General features: G+C 55.9%; 1 protein-coding gene across 2 annotated transcripts in view; it reads right to left on the bottom strand.

The window, feature by feature from the left end:
- DIP2C (disco interacting protein 2 homolog C) overlaps positions 1 to 21372 on the bottom strand; it is a 252180-nt gene that overhangs the window by 146880 nt on the left and 83928 nt on the right. Inside the window, exons 2-4 of one of the 2 annotated variants that reach the window (XM_072749676.1) lie at positions 13624 to 13695; positions 12064 to 12231; positions 4364 to 4474 (exon numbers count right to left, since the gene is read on the bottom strand). In XM_072749676.1, the coding sequence (XP_072605777.1) occupies positions 4364 to 4474; positions 12064 to 12231; positions 13624 to 13695 (351 nt within the window). The remainder of the gene's footprint in view (positions 1 to 4363; positions 4475 to 12063; positions 12232 to 13623; positions 13696 to 21372) is intronic. The other variant, XM_072749677.1, reaches the window with a different exon arrangement.

The following is a 21372-nucleotide window of genomic DNA, read 5'->3' as shown; positions in this document are numbered from 1 at the left end:
AAAGTATAGCCAAGAGAGATTAAATTTGAGGCTATATGGTTGACTGGATTGATTGTTAATTAGGGCAATTATCTAAGAGATAATAGAATTACTTCTTGGTTGATATAGTTTGGTCAGTGAAGCATCCAAAGTACTTCTACTACAAGCTGAGTGGTCTAAGAATTCCAGAAAGCAAAATCTCCTGAGGGCCACAAAACTTTTTCTTTTGAGTATCTTAAGTCTTCCATGCTGGCTCAGGAAAACACAAACCAGAAAATCCTGACACCTGGACACTAGCAATCAGCCACAATAAGCTCTTCAGACTTCATTCCACATTTTTAAAAAGAATTTGTGAACATACAGTGAAAGTGCAACTCATAATACATTACTGAAATATCTAAATTATGAAAACTCAGGATTAGCTTATTTTAACAAGAGGAAATAGCAGAGAATAAGGCGGTGAGACCATCAGATGAGCCTAACAATGACCCCCAGGTCCTCACTAGCTCTCTTTCTGGGTGGCTGCCACAAGACACAGGAGAGGCACCCATGTTGGTCCAAGAAAATGAGAGCCCCACTGAGCTTCAAAAGCACATGCAAAGGTCCTCTGGATAGGTTTCCCCCCGTAAATCAAGCAGTCATTATTTATTCAAGGTGAGAGGAGTATGAATTTTTAGAAATTGAAACAGTCTGTATGCAGTAACATTTACACAGTATTCTCTACACAGTAAGTGAAGGTGCAGGGCCATTTCCAACAGCGCTACCCTATGATGGAAACCTCAATCCTCTAGTGCAGAACCAGAGACGATCACCTGTGCAGCCGCATGGCCTCTGCATGCAGGAGTCAGCACACATCCCCGCACTCATACACCCCCACGCTGACTCACCCTCAAGGTCCTGTTGCTATTACCTTCTCAACAGATGTCATCTCACTGACACACTCATCTTCTAAATGTGCATCAATCTCAGGGTCTTTCTAATTCCTCTGTGTGTAATTCATATGCCATAACCCTACCCAAGTCCCCCCTAAATCCTAAACGTCCTAAAATCTTCGAGTGGTACCCTGTCATCTTCAAGATAAAGCCTAAGTTCCCAAGCACAGCACACAACAGACCTTAAAATCTGGCCCATCCTAATTTCTTGCCTTTTCCCAACTGTGCTAGGCTTCTTCACCTTCTAGGCGCTATTTTAGGTGCTTGTCCAAAATATTAACTAGGCGCTATTTTAGGTGCTTGTCATCCATGAATGAACAAAAAACGATCCTCGTCTTTGTGAGCCTCATGTTCCCATGGTAGACAGGCAGGCAGAGAGGTAGAGACTGATAGGCAGATGCACAGACAATGACGGGTAGGCAGGCAGGAGGACAGATGACTGACAGTGTCAGAGGCGATGACTGCGATGGACAGACGCACATCAGGAGGGGAGGGCAGGGATTGTGCGAGGTGACACCGTGTCATACCGCTTTAACTGGGTGGTCAGAGAAGGCTCACAACAACAATAACTCTTGAGCAGAGACCTGATGGAAAGGTAACAAGCAGTGTGTGTATCCAAGGGAAGAACATTCTAGGCAGCAGGAGCAGAGAGCGTAAAGGCCCTATAGCAATTAGGTGCTTGACAAACATCCAGGAAGCCAGCATGGCTACAGAAAGGAGATGAAAGACAAGACCACGGCGTGATGGGAAGCCAGATCACGGACGTGGCAGATGCGAACTGTACTCTGAGAGCAGTAGAAACTACTGGAACATGGAGAAGAGGAGTGTCACCAGCAAGCCCATGTCTGGGTCGCTGCTCTGGCTCTTCCTGTGGACCATGAGCTCCTTCACCCAAAGCAGGCAGAGCTCCGGACTCACCCCCACGTCTGGGATTCTAACTGGAAAGGACAGACACAAAGTGTAGCAGGCGTCCCGCATCCGCCACCTCATGAGGATGCTACGTGACATGAACAGAGACCGTGAAGTAGGGCTCCAGGTGCGCTGGACCAAGACAGGTGCGGTTCTCTTCAAAGAGGGCGGTGCTCCTTCACCCTCATCCCTCCCACATCTACGCCTCCACCGTTTCCTACTTTGTCACTTCTCAGACTTCTATTGGAAAAGAAAGCGGTGAGGCAACCAGCTCCTGGCCTGTGTCCTAAAACAGCCGGGAGGACTTGGAGAATAGCCTTAGCCAAGGCCAGGAAACATCGGGTTTATCAGCCCCATCCCTCGTCATTAGGAAAGAGTGGTCATGCAGGAAACAGACTGTGCCAGGTCTTAATTCCCATCCAAATCTTAAAAAAATTTAACACAGAATGTCTGAGCTTAGAATGAGGCATGCGTTTCAATCTCCTGTGTGGTAAGAAGTCAGCCAATAGAGGCAGACAGAGCTAGATCTGCACCGTATTCTGCTGGTACCCGCCATGTCACCATTAACCACCACACACTCCCTGCCTTTGCAGCTCCTCATCTATAAAATGGAAAAAAGAACACCTGACTACTTTCCGTGAGAACTGAAGATAGTGATGATAGTAAACGTGTGTCCACATGTATTTGCACATCTACATGTGTGGGTCGGTATCCACATGTGTATCTCCACGTGCACGACTACCTACGTGTGTCTGTGTTCTGTGTCTGCATGTCTACACACGTCTACGTATCTAGGTCTCCATGTGTAACTGTATGTGTCCACAGGTGTGTCTATGTGTGTACTTACACGTCTCTGGGCCAACATGTCTGCCTGTTTGTATTTACGTGTGTCTGTGTGTCCACATATGTGTCTGTGTGGGGGCTGTGTATACATTGATACGTGTATACATGTGTGTCTGTGTACCTGTCTACACTGTGACTGTGTGTGCATGTATGTCTACTACATGTGACTTTGTATGTATCCATCTGTCAGCACCTGTGTGTCTACTATGTGTCTATACTACTTGTCTCTAACCACATGTGTCTACTGTATGTGTGACTACATACATTCACATGCGTGTCTATGCTTGTGTCAACTGTATGTGTGACTAGGTGCGTACATACATAAAACACTAACATGGTGGTGTCAAGACAAGTGAGGGAACTGAAGCATTTCATGGTAAGGTGACAGCACACGTGCGCATGCCTCCACCCAGCTAACCATCTGAGAGGCACCTCGGACACCCGAACGGGGGTGGGCTCCTGACATGTGCTGGGAGTTCAAGCACCTCTGGAAACAGAAGGTGTAGCTGAGAACAAGCTCCTGCCTCACTGCATCCCCACCGACCCCACATCGAAGCATCTGAGGGGGTGGAGGGCAGAGCGGCAGCGCTGGGCCTTCACTGCCTTTCGAGCCCACTCTTACTCCAGGATGATGACCCTGATGCCATAGGGCCCGCCCTGCCTCTTCCCACCTCCTCGGCCGGAGGCCAGCCAGGTAATGAGGCAAACGGCTCCTTGCAGGAAAGGGTGGGGGATGGGGCTCGTCACCCCCACTAGTGGAAGGAGCCATGAAAGAGAACCAAGGGCCTGGTTGACCCCCAGCCCTGCTGTGAACTGCCTGGGCCACCTCATCACACAGCCCCGGCTTCCTCCTCTGCAACGTGAAGGAGCAGCAAGTACCTCACCTGTTTGTTGTAAAAACCAAGTGAGATAGTACCTGTGAAAGCGCTCTGCAAAACCTGAAGTGAAATACCAGGATTATCTCTTGTCATTGTCAGCAATCCACGTCCACCCAGAACTGAGGTCCCAGCAACAACGCTTACTGAGAATTTTCCTTAGCAACTGTAGTTAGGGAAGCAGGAAAAAGTTTTAATGCAGGTGCTGGGGGGAAAAAAATCTCTCAGAATAACTAAAATATTAATCACCATACAAATTTTCTGATGAAAGAAATTATTGGAACAAAATTAACGAAAGAAATTTAAGCCAGCCAAACCCGGGAGACGGCTGCAACACAACAGAATCACCAAGACAGCATTCTCGTACAAAGCACCATAAAACACAAAGGGAAAAGAGAACACAGGAAAGTTTAAGGATTTTCTTTTTTTGAAAACTACTTGAGAAACAGAAATCCTGGAGTTAAAAGAGAAGGAAAGAAAATTATATCAGCAACCAGGATGATGCAAAGTAAAACCAAACTGCTAGATAGTAACACCTAAAAAAAAAAAGCAAAACTGGGCTCATGAGAGTAACCACTGTTCACGGTTATGAAATTTTAAAGAGTGGACATTATCTTTAAAAACGTGAAAAGAGTTACTGCTTCCTGAGTTTGGATGTGTCCCCTGGGGGTATATTTGTTCAGGAGGCAGGAGGTCATCACCTGTGATCCCACAACCAACCAAAGGACATTCAGATGCACCCCATCCTGCCTCTTGCCCACAGCTGCTGCACACATATACCTGCCCACCCGTATCACCGTCACCAACTAGGGGACTTGGCCTTACCTGATCGATAGCGCTCATCTCGTGACCCTGAGGACCTTCGGCGGTGATAGCGAGTGGAAGAAGCAGGAGTGACGGGAGCCCGGCGCTCGGGAGGCAACGCTTGGTCCACCCCTGGGTTGAGGGAAACAGCAGAGTAAGGTAAGGCTTTACTTGGCGACCAGAGCTAACACACTTGGTTGAGGCATCTGGGGGGACCGGGCCCTGAGCCCCTGCACGCCTGCTGCAGCACACGAGGAGCTGGAGCACATGAGGGCTCGGGCTGGGCCAGGGGACATCACGGACACCAACGGCAAAGGGAGAAGCAACCCGGGCAGGGGAAGACTCACGCCCCGACACTACAACCGTTAGAGACACCAGCACAGGCTGCCTTACGTCACCAACAGGGAGAACACGGATGACAAAAATGAAGCGCAAACAACCAAGTCACAATGTCTTTCACACGATAAACTAGAGGAAGAGTCACATTAATTCTCGAGGGAATTTAAAATTCTGTTGATCATTAAAGGAACCTTGACATTTAATCCCGTTGGATATCTTAACAATACAATTCAGGGAACCAGGACTGAGCATAAATTGTTCATCTTTGTTCACTCGAAATTTCTAATTGTGAAATCTTACTCCCTTTTATGTGAAATAACTAAAAAGTTTTTAGTTCAAAAAGGCTTTGACGAATTACCGGACAGGATAAGACGGTCAGATAAAAATGACTTGATGGGTAGTTGTCAAAAACTGACCTAAATCTGGCGATCATGATACCTATTGCACCGCGGATCTGGAGCAGCAAGAGCACAGTGTCGCTAAAACTAAGCTCGCGCAGAAGGAGAGGGATTCCGAGCCCCGGGCATCAGGCAGTGACTGCTGCACCCTCAGAACAGGGCCAGCAACACATGGAGGAGAGAGCAGGCCGGCGCTGTTTTAACAAACCCATCAGTCCCTGGTTTCCTGTGATGGCTCCTTGAGGGTTAACTGTACCAGGGACCCAGTGCTTGTCTCGTGCTGGTGATTTCTGCACCTCATTTTTTTTTTTTTTAAGTAGGCTGCACGCCCAACATGAGGCTCGAACCCGTGACCTGAAGATCAACAGTCATGGCTCTACCGATGGAGCCGGCCAGGCGCCCTGGCCTGTTTGTGGTTCATGATGGGTGAGGTTCGCATTTGGCGAACTGCACTAGAATCGTGCAGAAGATAACCGGGCCGCAGTCACTTGGCGAGCTCCTGTGCGCGCTCCACTGACACGCCATCAGACGTCTTGATGATGCAGCCGTTCAGCTGCCTAACCCGGTCCAGTGACAGTCTGCAAACGATCTCTTAACAACAACAACAACAACAAAACCCCACTATGCCTCTGTTTTTCATTGAACAGACACACAGAACTGATGAACTCAAGGAGCGCTATGATGAAGAGTGGTGGCCACTTGGCATTTATGTTCCTGTTTATAAACATGAGCTGACGATCCCCCAGTTGCCGTCTTCAGACAACACACGACCACTGGGATCCAGAGTCGCTAGTGTGTCGTGAATTCCCTCTGCTTACACTTGATTATTCCCTAGTTAACATCGATCGGTATCTTCCGATTCCATCATGTGGTTTTCAGTGGACCTCTTGCTCTTTCCTTCAGAACATTCCACCAGAAAGGAACACCCCGTCCAACACTTCCTCCCCCGTGAGCAATCCCCGACGATCTGGGGACAGCCTTTCAGCTCGGTGTCTTCTTCCCTCAAGACACTCCTGGTGGGTAGCCCCTGCCCTAATCCAGGCTGGCTGGTCCACACCGGCCCCGTACCCTCCACAGAGGTCCCTTCCTCCCGGGACTTGATTTTGCCTACACGTCTAAGCAAAATCACGTGTGAATTTGAAATCTTGAAAATGTGTGAATACGTGTATTTGAAAGTTACGTGTGTTCGTTGCTCCTCACGTCCGTTGCTGAGAAGTTAAACGTCATCCTTTTTAATTTTGTTAAACATCATCCTGATGGTACATTACTCAGGAAAAATCTGTTCATAATTGTTTCTTTTCTCGTCTGTGAACTTTGGCAGTTTCCTCCTTACTTCCACCAAAGGAGCTACAAGCCGGTGTCTCCCTCCCTCGCGGGGTCCTCGCCCGACCCACCCCTGCAGGTGTACCCGAGTGCAGCCGTCTTTCCCGCACAGACCTCTGGCCACCTGTCCTGTGACCCCGAGAAGCGTCCATCACGCGGGGCTGGAGCTCTTCTCGCTCATCTCGCCGTCCAGGGCATCCGCTGGGATCCAGGGTCTGGCTGCAGGACCGCCTAGAACCCCAAATCCAGGAACTCTCAGGCCTGCTGCTCCAGAGAACAAACATCTCCGAGGAGTGAGGGAGACGGGGTCTCCTGCTTCCTAGACGCCGAGCCTGCTGGCCCCCGCCATGACGCCCGTGAAAGCAGCGCCGCCTGCGACACTGGGCACCCCCGTCATTGACCCCACAGATCACAGGACGAGTCCCCGTGGCTGCCACTCTCTGGTCCCACAGGTTACGCTTCATCTGCTCACAGACGCGTCACGCAGTTCCGGGAAGAGCGAAGCGTGCACCCCCACGTGCCGAGGTCAGACCCGCCTACTGCACACGCAAAGCGCCCGAGCTCCGTCAACCTGGCCCGCAGCCCGTCCCTGGGCCGTCCGTGGAACCCCCGCGGAACCCCACTTGCTGAGGCTGGGAACACAGCGGACAGCAGCTTTCAGAGAAACGAGCTGATGGAACAAGAGAACAGCTCCAACAGCTCACCAGCCACGGGGTGTCTCGAGAACCCACCACGTCAGCGAGCACGTTTCCGCCGTTCATCTCCTGTCACCATGACCGGAACCTGAAGGAGCCTAAAGAACGTTCTGATGAGAAAAAGCCACCAAACGTGCAGCAACTGCAGGTTAGTTTTCACCTCGTCAGCACAGGAGATCCACAGAAGTGACCGAGGGCCTTCCTGCCGCCCAAGGTGGCACAAGGATGCAACTCACCCCCGGAACGCACCGACGGCCACGCTCGCACCCCAGGCAAAACCTGCTCTGGGGAAAGCTGTGGGCCCCAGAGACCACGCAGGGAAGTGAGGGTCTTGGGGGGCAGGGTCACCCCCGGACACACCGCAGACCCCAACTCGGTGGGTCACCGAGGGATGAGCACCCACACCTGGCACGTGCAAGCCTGTGCCCAGCCCACACGGTGGTCGCTCGCCAGGAGCCCCTGAACATTCGCGGGAGCCGCCCCTCCCCCCGAGACGGGCACCCTGGGCTCAGGGACAGGCTGGGGGCAGAGGGCAGCTCCCCACATCCTGGTATAGCCACCACCTGGCACCTTCAAGCCCTCCAGTGTCCGTGGTCTCAGAGCTGGACGTGCGCCCACCAGTGACCTGCCCAGGCCACGCCGCCAGGACCAGACCAGCCGCCAGGTGTCTGACAGCGATGTGTGCCTCGGATTCCAACCTGGGGCTGCCTGTCACTGGTCGGCTCATAGGGTCCATGGGGGAGCCCTGCCCACGGGCAGGGGCGGGGTATACTCGCAGCAGGTGCAGGGCCCCGTGACGCCCCCAACGTGCCAGGTCACACAGCCCAGCAGGACTGTCCACTCAAGAACCGTGAAGGGACTGGGGAGGAAGGCAGCCGGGCAGGCAGATGGTCATGCGCCCCTCCCCATGGCCCCCTCCCTGCCCCTGCCCCCGGTCCCCCTGCCCCCCGCGCCCCCCTCAGCCACCACCAGCCACCCACACCCAGTTCAGGAAGGACAACCCTGACCCAGTTCTGTAACCTCCAAGATCCACCACTTCCAGACCAGATCCCGGAACCCAAACTGTCCTCACAGGAACCGAGGGATGCGGCCACACAGGCCCTGTAGCTCAGACACACCACAGGCTTCAGGCCACGACACCTGCAGTGTAGACGACACCTGGTCACTCAGGACATCCAATGTTCCAGGAAACGCTCAGATGACAAAGGAACTACACGAAAAAGTCTTGGTTTTTGACAAACTTTCATAAGAAGCCACGAAGGGTTTGTGGAAGACGACCTGAGTAAAGCTGCACATGGGATCCAAGTCTTACCCTGAGCCCGCGTGGACCGGAAAAATCCCTCAGCGGCGACGTCAGCTCCCACTGGGAGTGGGTGACCTCCCTGGGCCTGGCTGGAACCCACGCCTCTCCAGTCCTGCCCCCAGTGGACTCCAGCGCCAGCCACTCTTGCCCACGCGGATCCTGCTCCAGGACCTGGAGCCGTTTCCGGAACGTCCGCCACTTTTGTGGCGATTACAGCCTCACGGTAGCACTTACGTCTGCAGTGCAGTCGAGCCTCAGCCAGGAATCCGCAGCACCGTCGCTGCGCGTGCAGTAAGGGACTCTCCACGCTGGCCCAGCATCGGCTCCGTGGGGTGGGGTGAGGTCACCTGCCCGACCGCCATCCGAGCCTTCTGTCTCTGCCTCTGGCAGAAATCCTTGCTGGAACCCAGTACGGATGTGCCGACCGCAGTCCTGTGTCTGCATTCCAGGTGGATTAGGGACTCACTCTGTGGACATGCGTAGACGACCCTGCCAGCAGGGCGCCTTCCCGCACCCAGCACTCGGTGTTAGCTCAGCAGGTGGGAGCAGCTCGGGAGCCGGCGCCCGCGGTCAGGAGCAGGGCTTCTGCGTGCCTCAGGCCCCCACGACATCGTGCTCCCGCCTCCACTCACACTCCGGGCGCCGGCACGGACACGGGGGAGGAGCCGCCCAGCCAGTGAAACACCAGGACGCACAATGGGGACTCCGTGTGACCAAGCCCTTGGCTGCGAGAAGACACATTTGTTCGGCAGCGAGAGCAGTGAATTATGGGCCAGGATGGCGACCGTGGCGGCATCGCCCGGACAAGGTTCCCCTCCAGCTGAGGGGGATTCAGGTCCCACAGCGAGTCGATCTGGACGCAATTCGCACCAAGGCACAGATGGGGCCGCGCACAGCAGCCAGTGAGGCCCAGGAGGCCCCCGCACCCCCGCCCTGACCCTGGCACACGGCAGCCCGGCTACGGCTGCGTCCTCAGACACGAGAACGTCCCTCGTCTTCCTAGACACCAAAAGCGCACAATTCACAAGCTCTGAAGTCGGCTCCTTGCGGGAGACGCCCTCACAGGCCTGGAAACCCAGCAGGAGTGTGGGCCCTGGGCATTAGGCGGCTGTGCTGAACCACCCGCCCTGGAAACGTGACGTCGGGACAGCGTGTCCGCAGTCAGAGCACCAGACACGGGGCTGCTGGGCTGAAATCCAGGATCAAGGATCGTAACACATGATCCAGCCGATGAGGATGTGCCGAGGCCCCGAATCACACTGTCCCTTAACCTCCCGGGTACAGAAACAGCGGGAACCGTTTACCCTTTAAAAGCATCCAGATCAGAAATGAAGACAAAGCCGTGCTCAGAGGAGGTGCCTGCAGCACGACCGTCCATCTGCCGGGACGTCGGGGGACTGCACAGGGCTGAGCAGCATGCGGGCACCTGCCCCACCGCCCACGGGAGCTGTGACCAGGAGGACACGGGGCAGTGTCAGAGGCCTACGCTTCCTGCCACACGCATGGGAGAGCATCCTCCTCCCCGAGTTGGGTGGGGGTGGAACCGTCGAAGACGTGACTATGTGATTATTCCAGTATCATGGTGAAGCGAGGGACCAGGGGGCCCGTGCGGACTCCCAGGGTCGTTGCTGCAGTGACCCCTGAGCTGGGCTCTGAGCAGTGGTCGGGTGCGGGGGCAGAACACGCAGGCCCTGCAAGCTGGGAGCCTGCGTCACCCGGGAGCGGACAGCGGCCCTTGGACGCCGTTGCGGCCATGCTCTGCACAAGGCTATCTGCGTCCCTCAGGAGCAGCGAGGCCCCTCATCCTCCGACGGGTCCCACGGCCAACTCCCAGGGAGCAGGAGAAAGCCAGCTCCCTTGCCCTCCGGGCGGCCCGTGGCTAGAATCCACAACTACGCAGTCACGGGAAGTCCCTGAGCACAGAGCCATGGCCTTGAAGGAAAAGCCAGGGACACAGCATAGATAAGATTTCCAGAAAGGACTCACCCGAGACACGAGCACCGGGTCACAGGAAGTAGAGTCTGGCTGATTTGTGTGTGACAAAAGAGGATGACCCCGCTCGGCGAAGGAAGTGCTGGTATTTGTGGTCACGCTGGAGTTCCACTGCGTCCCATCCACAGCCTTGTCGTCGCGGAGACACAGTCAGGGAAGCCGACTGTGCTGTTCAGGGAAGCCCGGAGACATGGGCCGACAGAGGGGTCAGCTTTCTGTTTTTTGAGTTTTATCGGGTTTGGAGACGAACGGGACATCACAGACACAGGGCTGGTCCCCGACGGGTACATCTCAACTAGTATTTTCTCCTCGAAGATGACTCTCTGGACGGGTTTTCTGACCCCTTCTTTCCTTTTAGCTTCCGGCTCACTTCTTGTCATCTAGATTTAGGGAAGCTCTTGACATCGTGCTCCCCAAAGACTCCGTGTCCTCCGGGGTGCCGGAGTCCCAGCAGGGGCTCAGACCTTCCCGGGGACAGACCCGCAGTCCCCACTGTGGCCCAGCGCTCATGCGCCCACACAAGCCACCCTAAATCGGAACCATCAGTCCCAAATGCAGAATACTGTCTAGGAGTGTTAGTTTTCTCTGACAAAAACCACTTAAAAAAAAAAAAGGCTCACAAAACACAAACGCCCTGATAGGAGCACATCTGGCAGGATAAGGCGACCGGCTATACATGAGTGCCTGTCGTGAGCTCCCATCCCAGCGTCTCAGATGGGGCACACGGGAGACAAACGCTCAGACTCAGAACCCCGGCTCCCCCGGCCGCGTCCCCAAGCTCTACAGAGTGAACAGACTCACGTGGGCGACTCCTCAGAAATAAAGACTTGCAGCAGAGCCTGGGCTCCTGGACCTGGAGCCACGGGGGCGCCTGCCTTCCCCTCCTGGGGGGGACACAGGCCCCTGGAGCCGCGTCCCCACATCTGCACCGGCCATGCCAGGCTTCCGTGGGCCAGGAAGCGCACCCCCCGCCAGCGCCTGAGCCCGCCACCCCGCGTCCACCTGCTGCTCCCAGTCAGCTGGCGGCCGGCCCGCAGGAGAGCCCCGGCAGCCGCCGCTTCCAGACCCCAAGGCCAGCGCAACATCAAACGTCTCTCTTTACTTCTTTGGGATTTTCAAATAATGGTTTTTGTTTGAGATAAAAATGTGAAGTTACCCTAAAGCTGACCGGGAAAATGCTCATTTTCTTGTCCTACCAGGAGATGCATGGAGCTCACACCTGGGGGCTTCTTACAGGGAGAACAAGGACGACGGAGGCGATCGAGCGTCGGATGGCTCACTCTACCCATTCTTCTGTTCGCCAACCGCACGGCGCCCTCTGGAAAGAGGATGGCTCGCTCCCGTGGAGCTCAGGCCCAGGGGCCAGTGGAGGCCGGACACACAGGAGAGTGGAGGGCCAAGCATTTCAACAGGAACGTCACCATCGGGGTCGTAACACGCGTACCGCACGTTCAGAGGAAAGGCTCAGAGGGCCCGGGGGCTGCGACCAAGAGACGGCCTGGGAGTCTGGAGCCCCCGTCCCTGCCCGACCCCGCGGCCCCGGCGCCAGCACAGGGCTGCGGGAGGACTGGCGGATGTGCGCCCACACGGGGTGCCCGCGGCAGCGGCGGCAGGTGGACGGTCTGCCCCGCGAGGCCCCGCCGGGGGTCTCTCTCAGGGGAGTGCGCTCACCGAAGCGAAAGTAAAACAGCGGCCGGTTCCCCGCGGTGCTGGCCGCCCGCTCTCTGACCGCAGCGTCTCGGATGTCGCACACCCCGATGTTGCCGGAGTGCAGCACTCGTCCCGGGGCTCCTTCACTGTGCTGCAGTCTACACCGGACCACGGCAGCTCCGTTCGCTGCTGTAACAAGTTGAAAAAAACTAATTAATGCAAACTTTAGTTTTTTTTAGATTTGTTACAGCACTGAGCAGAGCTGCCGACCCCATGCAGAATGGCACGAAGAACACCAAAGGGCCACGCGACACGGGCCACCCTCAACGCCCCGCCGACACGGTCAACCACGTTCTCCGCGCCGCCGCGCCTCAAGAACGTCTCCCGGGAGCGCGCAGACCTGCCTCTGTCTCACGCATCAGGATCCTACCGGGACCGGAGCCTCCAGTCTGCCCAGCAGCCCTCCCCCGAGACGCAGAGTGCCTCCCGCCACAGGAAGGGCAAGGCTGGGCCACGAAGACCACCATTGGCTCAGGGGTCCTGTTAGAGGACGGTCGGGGCATCTGGCCGCACCTGCCCTGAAAGCCCTCCACGCATGGCTGTCACCAGCCAAACACCTGACTCAGCTGTAGTTCCCTGAATACAGCAGCCGGCAGGGAGACCCGGCTGCCCGCTGCGTCAGGCCAGCGCCACAGGTCCACATTCATGAAACTTCCTTAAACATCAGCTAAGACACGTACACAGAACCAGAACAGAGCTGCAAACGACAGGACCTCCGCCTGGAACCGGCTCCCTGGAGGGTGAGCTGCGGGAAATGCCCCGGCCGCTAGCGGCCCCTCTGGCTGTGTCACAGGCTGGAGGGCGGAGGGGCAGACGGGGTCACGTCTCCACCAGGAGCACCCGAGCCGACATGTTTCACCGTGGCAACCACGGAGCTGAGGAAGGGGGCCGTCCTGCTCCGCTGAGGACCGGGGTCAGGTGCACGGCAGTCCCAACACCCAGCAGGTAACATCACCCCCGGCTGACCAGCGCTTCAACCAGGGCTGAGGTGCTCGAACCCCACGCTGGCAGCACGTGCTTCCTCCCACAGACGGCAGACGCTCGAAGGACACACTGCACTGCAGGAAAGAACCCTCCGCATTCTGGGACCACGTTTCAGTCCCACACGGGGTCCCACACGGTGTCTACATTCTACATCTGCCCCCCTGTGACATGCACAAAAACCTGTGGCCAACTGGATCTGTCACCATCGGCAAGAATGTTCAACCCACTAAACCAGAGTCATGTTTGCATCCTAAGTGCTCTCGTGGTTTTGGTTTGCAGTAAGCATTGCAAGGTGATCAACACGTTCTTGCCTTCTATGGATGAAATACGTATCGACTTTGTCAGGCAGTCACAGAAGAGTCCCACGTGCCTCCCGTACCCACACTGCCACCCCACGGCGGAGCTGGACGTGGCCAGCGTCACACCAGGACCGTGACCTTTGCAGGCGCTGGGCACCACAAAGGACTCGCACTCCCCGGTGTCTCTTGCATGTCACACTTCACTCATAAGATTAGACGCTCTATGTAATGTACGTACTCGGAGGCTGGGGCAGGTAGGCTCCAATCAGCTTCGACCTCTTCTTTTCATATCCTTTCTGGGTGATGTCACCTGTAAGAGAAGGAAGGAGACATTCAGAACGGCCTCAGTGTCATCGGGTCACTCATCAGACCCTAAGATGCTGCGAGTTACGCCTCTGTGTCTTCTGTTGGCCTTTTAATCATGATTTAGAGAAGAAAGCACCTTGTCATTCACCTTGCCCCCAACCCCTGCCCTCAAATAGCCATTTAAGCCCCATAAAAACCTTCACGCTTGTCTCAGCCCCTCCCTGCAAAGTCTTGGCACTCACAGGACGCGGAATCAGAGCCCGAATGTTCTTCACACCACCAAGTAGAAACCCCCCCACTCTGCACGGCTCTGTTAGGCCAGCGACAAGGGACTGTGCAGGCATCGGTGCTGGGGATGGCCACCCAAAGCACTCAAGTTTTAATAAAAATACAGCAAGTTGGTGAATTTGCTTTTTCTGATGACATATGCTCACTAAATTGTAGCAAACCATAAAGCACCTCAAGTGTTTGATGACTGACCTGACCAACCCACAGCTCCCCCAAGCGGTCGTGGGCACACCACGAAGTGCACACCTAGTTTTAAATAGCAGAAGTCTACAGAGAACGCATCCCACTATCAACCAGTGAGCATTTCCGAGGCTAACGGCACACTGGGGGGCCGCTGTCCGGTGTACCTGCACCATGGCCGTGCCCATGTTCAATCGACACCAAGGCTGCTCATCTGCTTTTTGGAAATGCTCCAACTCCCCCCTTATTTTATTTTTAAATATCTTATTGATGTGACAGAGGGTGAGCGAGCACACACGTAAGCAGGGGGAGTGGCAGAGGCAGAGGGAGAAGCAGACTCCCCATAGAGCAGGGAGCCGACACAGGGCTCAATCCCAGGACCCTGAGGTCATGACCTGAGTCCAAGACAGATGCTTCACCCACTAAGCCCCCCGGGTGCCCCTCAAATCCCTCATTTTAAAAGGATGCCTAAAATCTCACAACCAAAAACCCCATACGCATCTACACACCGTGGAGCGTGTTCTTCCTTTATCAGGAACGTGGAGCAAGCAGGGAATTAGAGCATGGTCACAGGTCACGCCTTCTGACCTCTGCCCCCGACCACTGCCCCTCTTGTAACATCAAAGACGAGAAAACAACGTTGCACCTGTGAGGAGCCAGACTGAAACCAGAGGAAACCGCCGGGCGCCTGGAAGCCGTGGGCTGCGGGGGGTGCCAGGCCGGGGTGGGGGTCAGAGGCGGGCGGGCCCCCAGCCCCGCTTACAGACGAGTCTCTGCTCTTCCTGGACGGGGCAGAGGACCCGAGCCGCCCCCGCCCCAGGACCGGAGAGCAGCAGGCGCCGCGTCCCTGGGGGCACGACGAGGCGGCGGTTCCCAGCGCCCTCCGGCTCCCTGGTCTGCTCCGGCCGGTGTGGGGCCAGCGCGGGGCCCAGGGGCCTGGGCTCCCCTTGAGCCGCAGGCAAACATGCCCCGGGCTGGAAGCAGCCCTCGGGCTGAGTCCCGCATGGGGAGCCGGCCTTCCCGCTGAGTGCTGCACCCAGAAGGTGGCTGACGTTCAGAGGCAAGGACGGGGAGCACGGCCGCGCCCCGGACGACCCCGGACGAAGCTCCGTGTTCCAGCCTCACCTCGCCATCGAGATGTTCGGCCGCAGGAAGACCAGCCCTTTCCCGGGAGGATGAGGACTCTCCGCCACCTCGGAAGATCTGTGCGGGGATGTGCGCGGGGATCTGCGTGGGGACGCATTCTCGGGGGGCGCCTGACCCCGCGCACGAAGGGCTGACGGCGGGACGCATCCATGCCCCTGAGCGGGCGACTCGCGTGAGCCCCGCTACAGTCCTGCTCAGGAGCAGCAGCTCTCAGGATTTCCTGAGACCCCGCTCGCTAACAGCTCTCACAACCTGCTGAGTGGGAGGATGCGCTTTCCACGGAGTAACTTCACGTGACTCGGGGCCAGCTAAGTCCCGCTCTGGTGGGCAGGCTGGCTGGCAGATCGCCTTCCCAGTGCGTCCTGTGCTCCGCCGCCCGCGCCCCAACCCAGACCACCGGCTCCTCGCCCCAAATGCCTCCAGTCCTCGCAACGACGGACTTCACACGAAAGAAACTTGCAAACAGTCCCCGTGTTTCTTGCCCGGGGCCCCAGATCTAAGCAGAACACACATTCGGGACGCATCTCAAACTACTACCCCTCGAAGCTGCACCTGAACGGTCTACCCCACCACCTGCTCCGGACGCGCGCCCCGACAGCCCGTCCTGGCCTGGGGCTCCAGCCACACACACACATCGCACCAGCCACGTGGAGCCTTCCTCACGACGCCCTGGAGGGCCGCTTACCGTTTGGCACACACACGAGAGGCCCACCCTCAATCCCAGGGTGTGAGCCTACGTGGATGGCATCTGTCTGCCTGTCCCCACGCCTGCCCAGGGGGACTGCTGGGGGCCATCTGGGGCAGGGTGGACAGAGACCCCCCAGACTCCCATGATTAAAGTGCTAGAGGTCACAGCTGGAGTGCGTGTCCCACAAGGATCCAGGGTCTGGGGCGAGGGCAGGGCCACTTGGGCTCCCCGAGCACCACGGCTGGCAGGGGATGGACTGTGGATGGACTTTACTGTCCATGGAGGAAGTCCTGTTGCTTTTAACTCCGCAACTCCTGTAGCCTCTGGTGGACAACAGTTCACGGGTCACCACCTCTGCAAATGTTCGCGAGCAACTTTCTAGCTGGAGGCATCTCACGTCCTGCCTGTGGGGCTGACACAGCCTGTGAGGGTTTGGAGGCTGACAGGGTAACAGGGGAAGAGTGAGAGAGGAGTGCGTGGATGGTTGATAGGAGATGGACAGACAGGGGGCAGATGGACGGACGGGCACACACACAGACGGTCAGATGGATAGACAGAAGGATGACACACAGACACACGGACGGGCAGACGGACAGACCCGTAAGGATGAGACACACGCAGACCCGAGTGCTAACACGGCTCCGCCACCGGCCGACCCCCAGATAATGCCAGGACATCACCGGAACACAGCTCCTCCAAGTCTCCCTGCAGCTCGAAGACCCCTGGGCGCCCCCACCCAGGTCTGCCAGGAGCACGCAGCCCTCAGGGTACAACTGCATGTCCGAAGCAGAAGGTCGGCACAGGGGAGCCGCCGCCCCATCACAGCCAAGGCAGGATTCTGCTCGCTGGGCCTCCGGCTGCCCCATGGCGACCCTTAGTTGTCACTCCCACGCAGGGACCCCGACCCCAGGACCCCATGCTCCAGCATGTGCCTCGCGCACCCCAAACGGCGCATTTCTAGGCTCCCGCGCTCAGGCCACCTGCCCACCAACCTCGGTCACCAGGAGTAAGGACGCGGGGCAGGAGGGAGGAGGAAACAAGCCACCTTCACCCTGCCCTGCGCCTCCCCAAGGACACTTACACCCTCCTCCCGCAAGCAGCTCCGTCGGACTTGACGTTCAGCAGGAGACCTCAGGGCTCCGCGTTCTCCCGCAGACCGAGCCCACGCGCACGCACGGCCTACATTCAAGGCGAAAACCCACGTGAAGCAAAACCAGCCACACGCTGCTGATTAGAGCTGCGCCTCCCACGCCCCAGGGGAGAGCCTCCTCTCACTCGGGCCGTGACCCTCTCAGGCGGGGCCTAGGCCCAGAGGAGGTGGCCACACCGACGCCGGCACCAAAGGGACACCATGGGGTCCCATCCCAGCCCCCACCTCGCTCCGGAGCTCAGCCCCATGGGGACGTGAGCAGGGGTCTGTGCAGGGGGCGTGGGCAGGGTAACTGTGCAGGGTACCTGTGTGGGGATCTGTACAGGCACCTGTGGGGGGGACATGCGTGGAGACCCTGTGTGGGGATGCACGCAGGGACGTGCATGGGGATCTATGTGGAGATGTGCTCGGGGACTTGTGCAGGGATCTGTCCGGAGGGATCTGTGTGGGGATGTGGGTGGGGAATGTGCACAGGGACGTGCACAGGGATCTGTGCAGGGACATGCGTGGGGATCTGTGCAGGGAGGTGCTTGGGGACGTGCACAGGGACATAGGTGGGGGATGTGCATGGGACATGGGCAGGGGCTGTGCACGGGGTATCAGTATGGGGACGTGTGCAGGGTATGTGGGCAGGGATGTGTGCAGGGATCTGTGCAGGGGACATGGGCAGGGGATCAATGTGCAGGGGGATTAGTGTGGGGCCATGCGTGGATCTGCACCTGTGTGTTGCTTGGAGCAACTGCAAGGGATCATGACGTCCCCGACGAAGCACAAGGCCATGCAGAACCTCATCCCTGAGTCCCCAGAGAAAAGGAGAAAACGACGCGGGTGCGGCTCACCATCCCCACCGGGCCTGTCTGGCCACAGCTTGAGGAAGGAGGGAGGCCTCGTGCCCGACCCCATGTGACCCCGCAGCAAGGAGGTGGCAGGAAGGCTTGGCCAGGACCACTGTGTGAGTGACAAATGCACAAACCGCCGCGTCCGAGCAACAGCGCCTGGTGGGAAGCGGAGGCACGTCTCTGCGGGGAGAGGCTTGGGCCCTGAGCCGTGGGAACCACCCACGCAGGCGCCTCTGGGCACGCAAACCCGCCTCCAGCGGGTACAGGAGCACCTGGGCCAGACAAGGTGACACGGTGACGGGCCACGCTCCACATTCAGGTGGGTCGGCATAGCACCCGGGGTCTGCCCCGGACAGGCTGTTCCTCGGGACGTCCTGTCGCCGTGCAAAGGGTCCCAAGGTTTCGTCTCGTTCAACTCACTGACCCAGCAAACACCTGGTACCATGTATGGTGCGCCGGGCGGTCCGCAGGGCTGAGGGGACGTGGCCGGCACTAAAGGTCTGCTCAACGGAAGATTAAGGAAACAGCCCTACTCTCACTTTTGAAACTTTCTTTACAGATGGAAATAGGGGCGCCTGGGTGGTGTGCTCCTGGTTTGGGCTCAGGTCTTGACCTCAGGGCCCTGGGATCAAGCCCCAAGTCCGGCTGCGAGCTGAGCAGGGGAGCCTCCTCTCCCCTTCCGCCCTCCCCCTGTGCTCTCTCCAAAGTAAGTAAACCTATAAACAAAAAAAAAAGGTGGAAGCAAAGTAGTGACAAAGTTTACGATTCCAAGGACATTCTTAAATTGCCCCACCTGGCAGAGTAACGGGAAATAATGAGAGACACAGTCCGTGTTAGAGACGGTGAGAATGGCTATGCTCTCCCTCCTGCTGGCATCACGATGCAGAATGTGCCAAGACGTTTAAATCATCTTATCTCATATATATAAACTCACTTATTTTAATCCTTTCTAAAATAAAGGCTCGGTGCTGAAAAGGCTGGCTGTCAACCCAAGGGACTGTGGGAGCAGGGAGAAGAGAGGGCGGACTCGGTGATTTTACGCAGTCGTCATTTCTGTGAGACCAATGAGCTGCAGAGGTTCCTCCAGCAGTCCCCGGCCAGCCGAACACACCTGAGCTGGATGACAGCCCTGTGTGAGGCTTGGGCTCCGATCAACAAACCTCGCTGCAGCTTGACGGTAACTCTTCAATCTTTACAAAGCAACACATCGTAGGTCCCAATAACAGGAAGGGCGAGCACACAGAATGACAGAAGAATCCTCTCCTATAAAATAAGGACAATCAATAACTACGGTCTAACTGAACGTACAGAGCAGGGCTGACGACGTGCTCCTGCTGCACGTGAGCACAGAGCGAAGCTGGTCAGATCAGCGCAGGACCAGGCCGCAAAATTGTGAAGTGAAACTATTCTCCATGGATGCGTAAGCACAACAGCCTCCAACGCAGGAAGGATTCGACGGCGACCCTTCCCCACCTGCTACTTCGCAGCCAGGTCCCCGGCATGGGAATCCCCACGCACACCGACCTCCATGCCCCATGCCTCCCTGACGACTCCGCTGCGGCCTGCACCCAGCCAGGGCACATGACGGGAGACTGTCAGAGGGAAGCGCTGGGAATAAACCTGCCTGGATCTCAATCTTGGTTGCTCGCCAGAATGAGATTTGGATGAACTACACAAAATGACCATGAACTCTCGAGAGAGAAAGAGAGTAAAAAATATTTCCAACTGAATAAGAATGAAAATCAAAATTTGTGGAATAGAGCCCAAATAGTGGTTAGCAGCAGACTTAGGGCAGCAGAGGTTTGTTTCTGCAAAGAATGTCATCTGATCGCTAATCTAAGCTTCTACCTTAAGAAAGCAGGAAAAAATAAACGCAAAGCAATGAAAACAAAGTAGAAATTAAAAGCAGAAATCAGGGCAGCCCGGGTGGCTCAGCGGTTCAGCACCGCCTTTGGCTCAGGGCGTGATCCTGGAGACCCGGGATTGAGTCCCACATCGGGCTCCCTGTATGGAGCCTGCTTCTCCCTCTGCCTGCATCTCTGCTGCTCTGCGTCTCTCATGGATAAATAAATAAAATCTTAAAAAACAAAAAAAGCAAAAAGCAAAGAAATTAAAAATACAAAAAAAAAAGGAAAAGGAAAAGAAAGAAAAATCAGTCAAACCAAAAACCTACATGGAAAATCCCAAAGAATTTACAAAATCAACTGCTATGTCTATTAACAGACTTTGTATCACGTTTATGACTTACAAAATCAAATCACATTAATATGTATCAGCAATGAATATCTGGGATTAAAATTCTAAGAACATTTCACATTCATAGTAGTTACACAGATGAAGTATTTAGGTAAAAATCTAACAAAAAGTGCAAAATGTGTACAGGATCTGCAGGATCGCACAGAATCTATGCTGAAAGCACAAAATGGTAAAGAAAGAAAAATCCACACACATTAAGAGACACGCCATGTCCTGGAATGGCAAAGTCAGAATAAAGGTGCCAATTATTTCCAAATTAATGGATAGATTTAAGAGAACTGAATTAAAATCCTAGCAGGGTTTTTGGTTTAGATACAGTTGATCCTACAAGTTACATGAAAAGTCAATAGCAAAAACAATGACAGAGAATAAAGTTGGACGATTATCCGATTTCAGATTCATCACAAAGTCAACAATGGTCAATGTGGTGCTGGCAGACGGACCCACAGACAGACCTAACTGCTCTCTGACGAATGTGCAGGATGAATCACATTAGAGAAAGGAGAGTCTTCGCCACGGCGCCCGAATAACTGGACGCGGATACGCAACCCTCCCAACCTGACCCTCATACCTTCTATAAAATTTGACTCAAAATGGATCTAAAGGTAAAACAAAACTGAAGTTTAAGAAGAACATGGGAAAATCCTCATGAGTTGGGGTTAAAGAAGATGAACCAGAAAAAAATTTAAAAAGTGGACTTCAAGATTTAGTAATTTATCCTGAAAGAGGCACTCTTGAGAATGAAAACAGAGCTCATCACCAGGAGAAAGTACCTCCAGACCACACGTGCATCAAAGGACTGGGAGGAGCACCCCGGGAGGACCTGGCGACGCAGACACCTGCCGCGGGGAGGAACAGCCCTGGGCACAGCACCAGGCCCTTCCCTTCCCTGCACGTTGATCTTCAAATACGACCACCACACCAGGAGGAGCAGCCGGGCCTCCTCAGCATGAGGCCCGCGGCTTCCAAGGCAGCAGGAAGCAGGGGGCCCACTCCGTGTTCCCAACAGCGTCGGACAGCCCCTGACAGAGCCTGAGAGCACCTGATGGCCCCAGACAGCACCCAACGGCCCCCGACAGCACCCGACAGCCCCCAACGGCCCTGGACAGTGCCCAACAGTGCCCAACGGCCCCA

Source organism: Vulpes vulpes, chromosome 2, assembly GCF_048418805.1.
Source record: "Vulpes vulpes isolate BD-2025 chromosome 2, VulVul3, whole genome shotgun sequence".
In the NCBI taxonomy this organism is placed as follows: domain Eukaryota; kingdom Metazoa; phylum Chordata; class Mammalia; order Carnivora; family Canidae; genus Vulpes; species Vulpes vulpes.
This window is presented reverse-complemented; position numbering and strand designations above follow the sequence as displayed.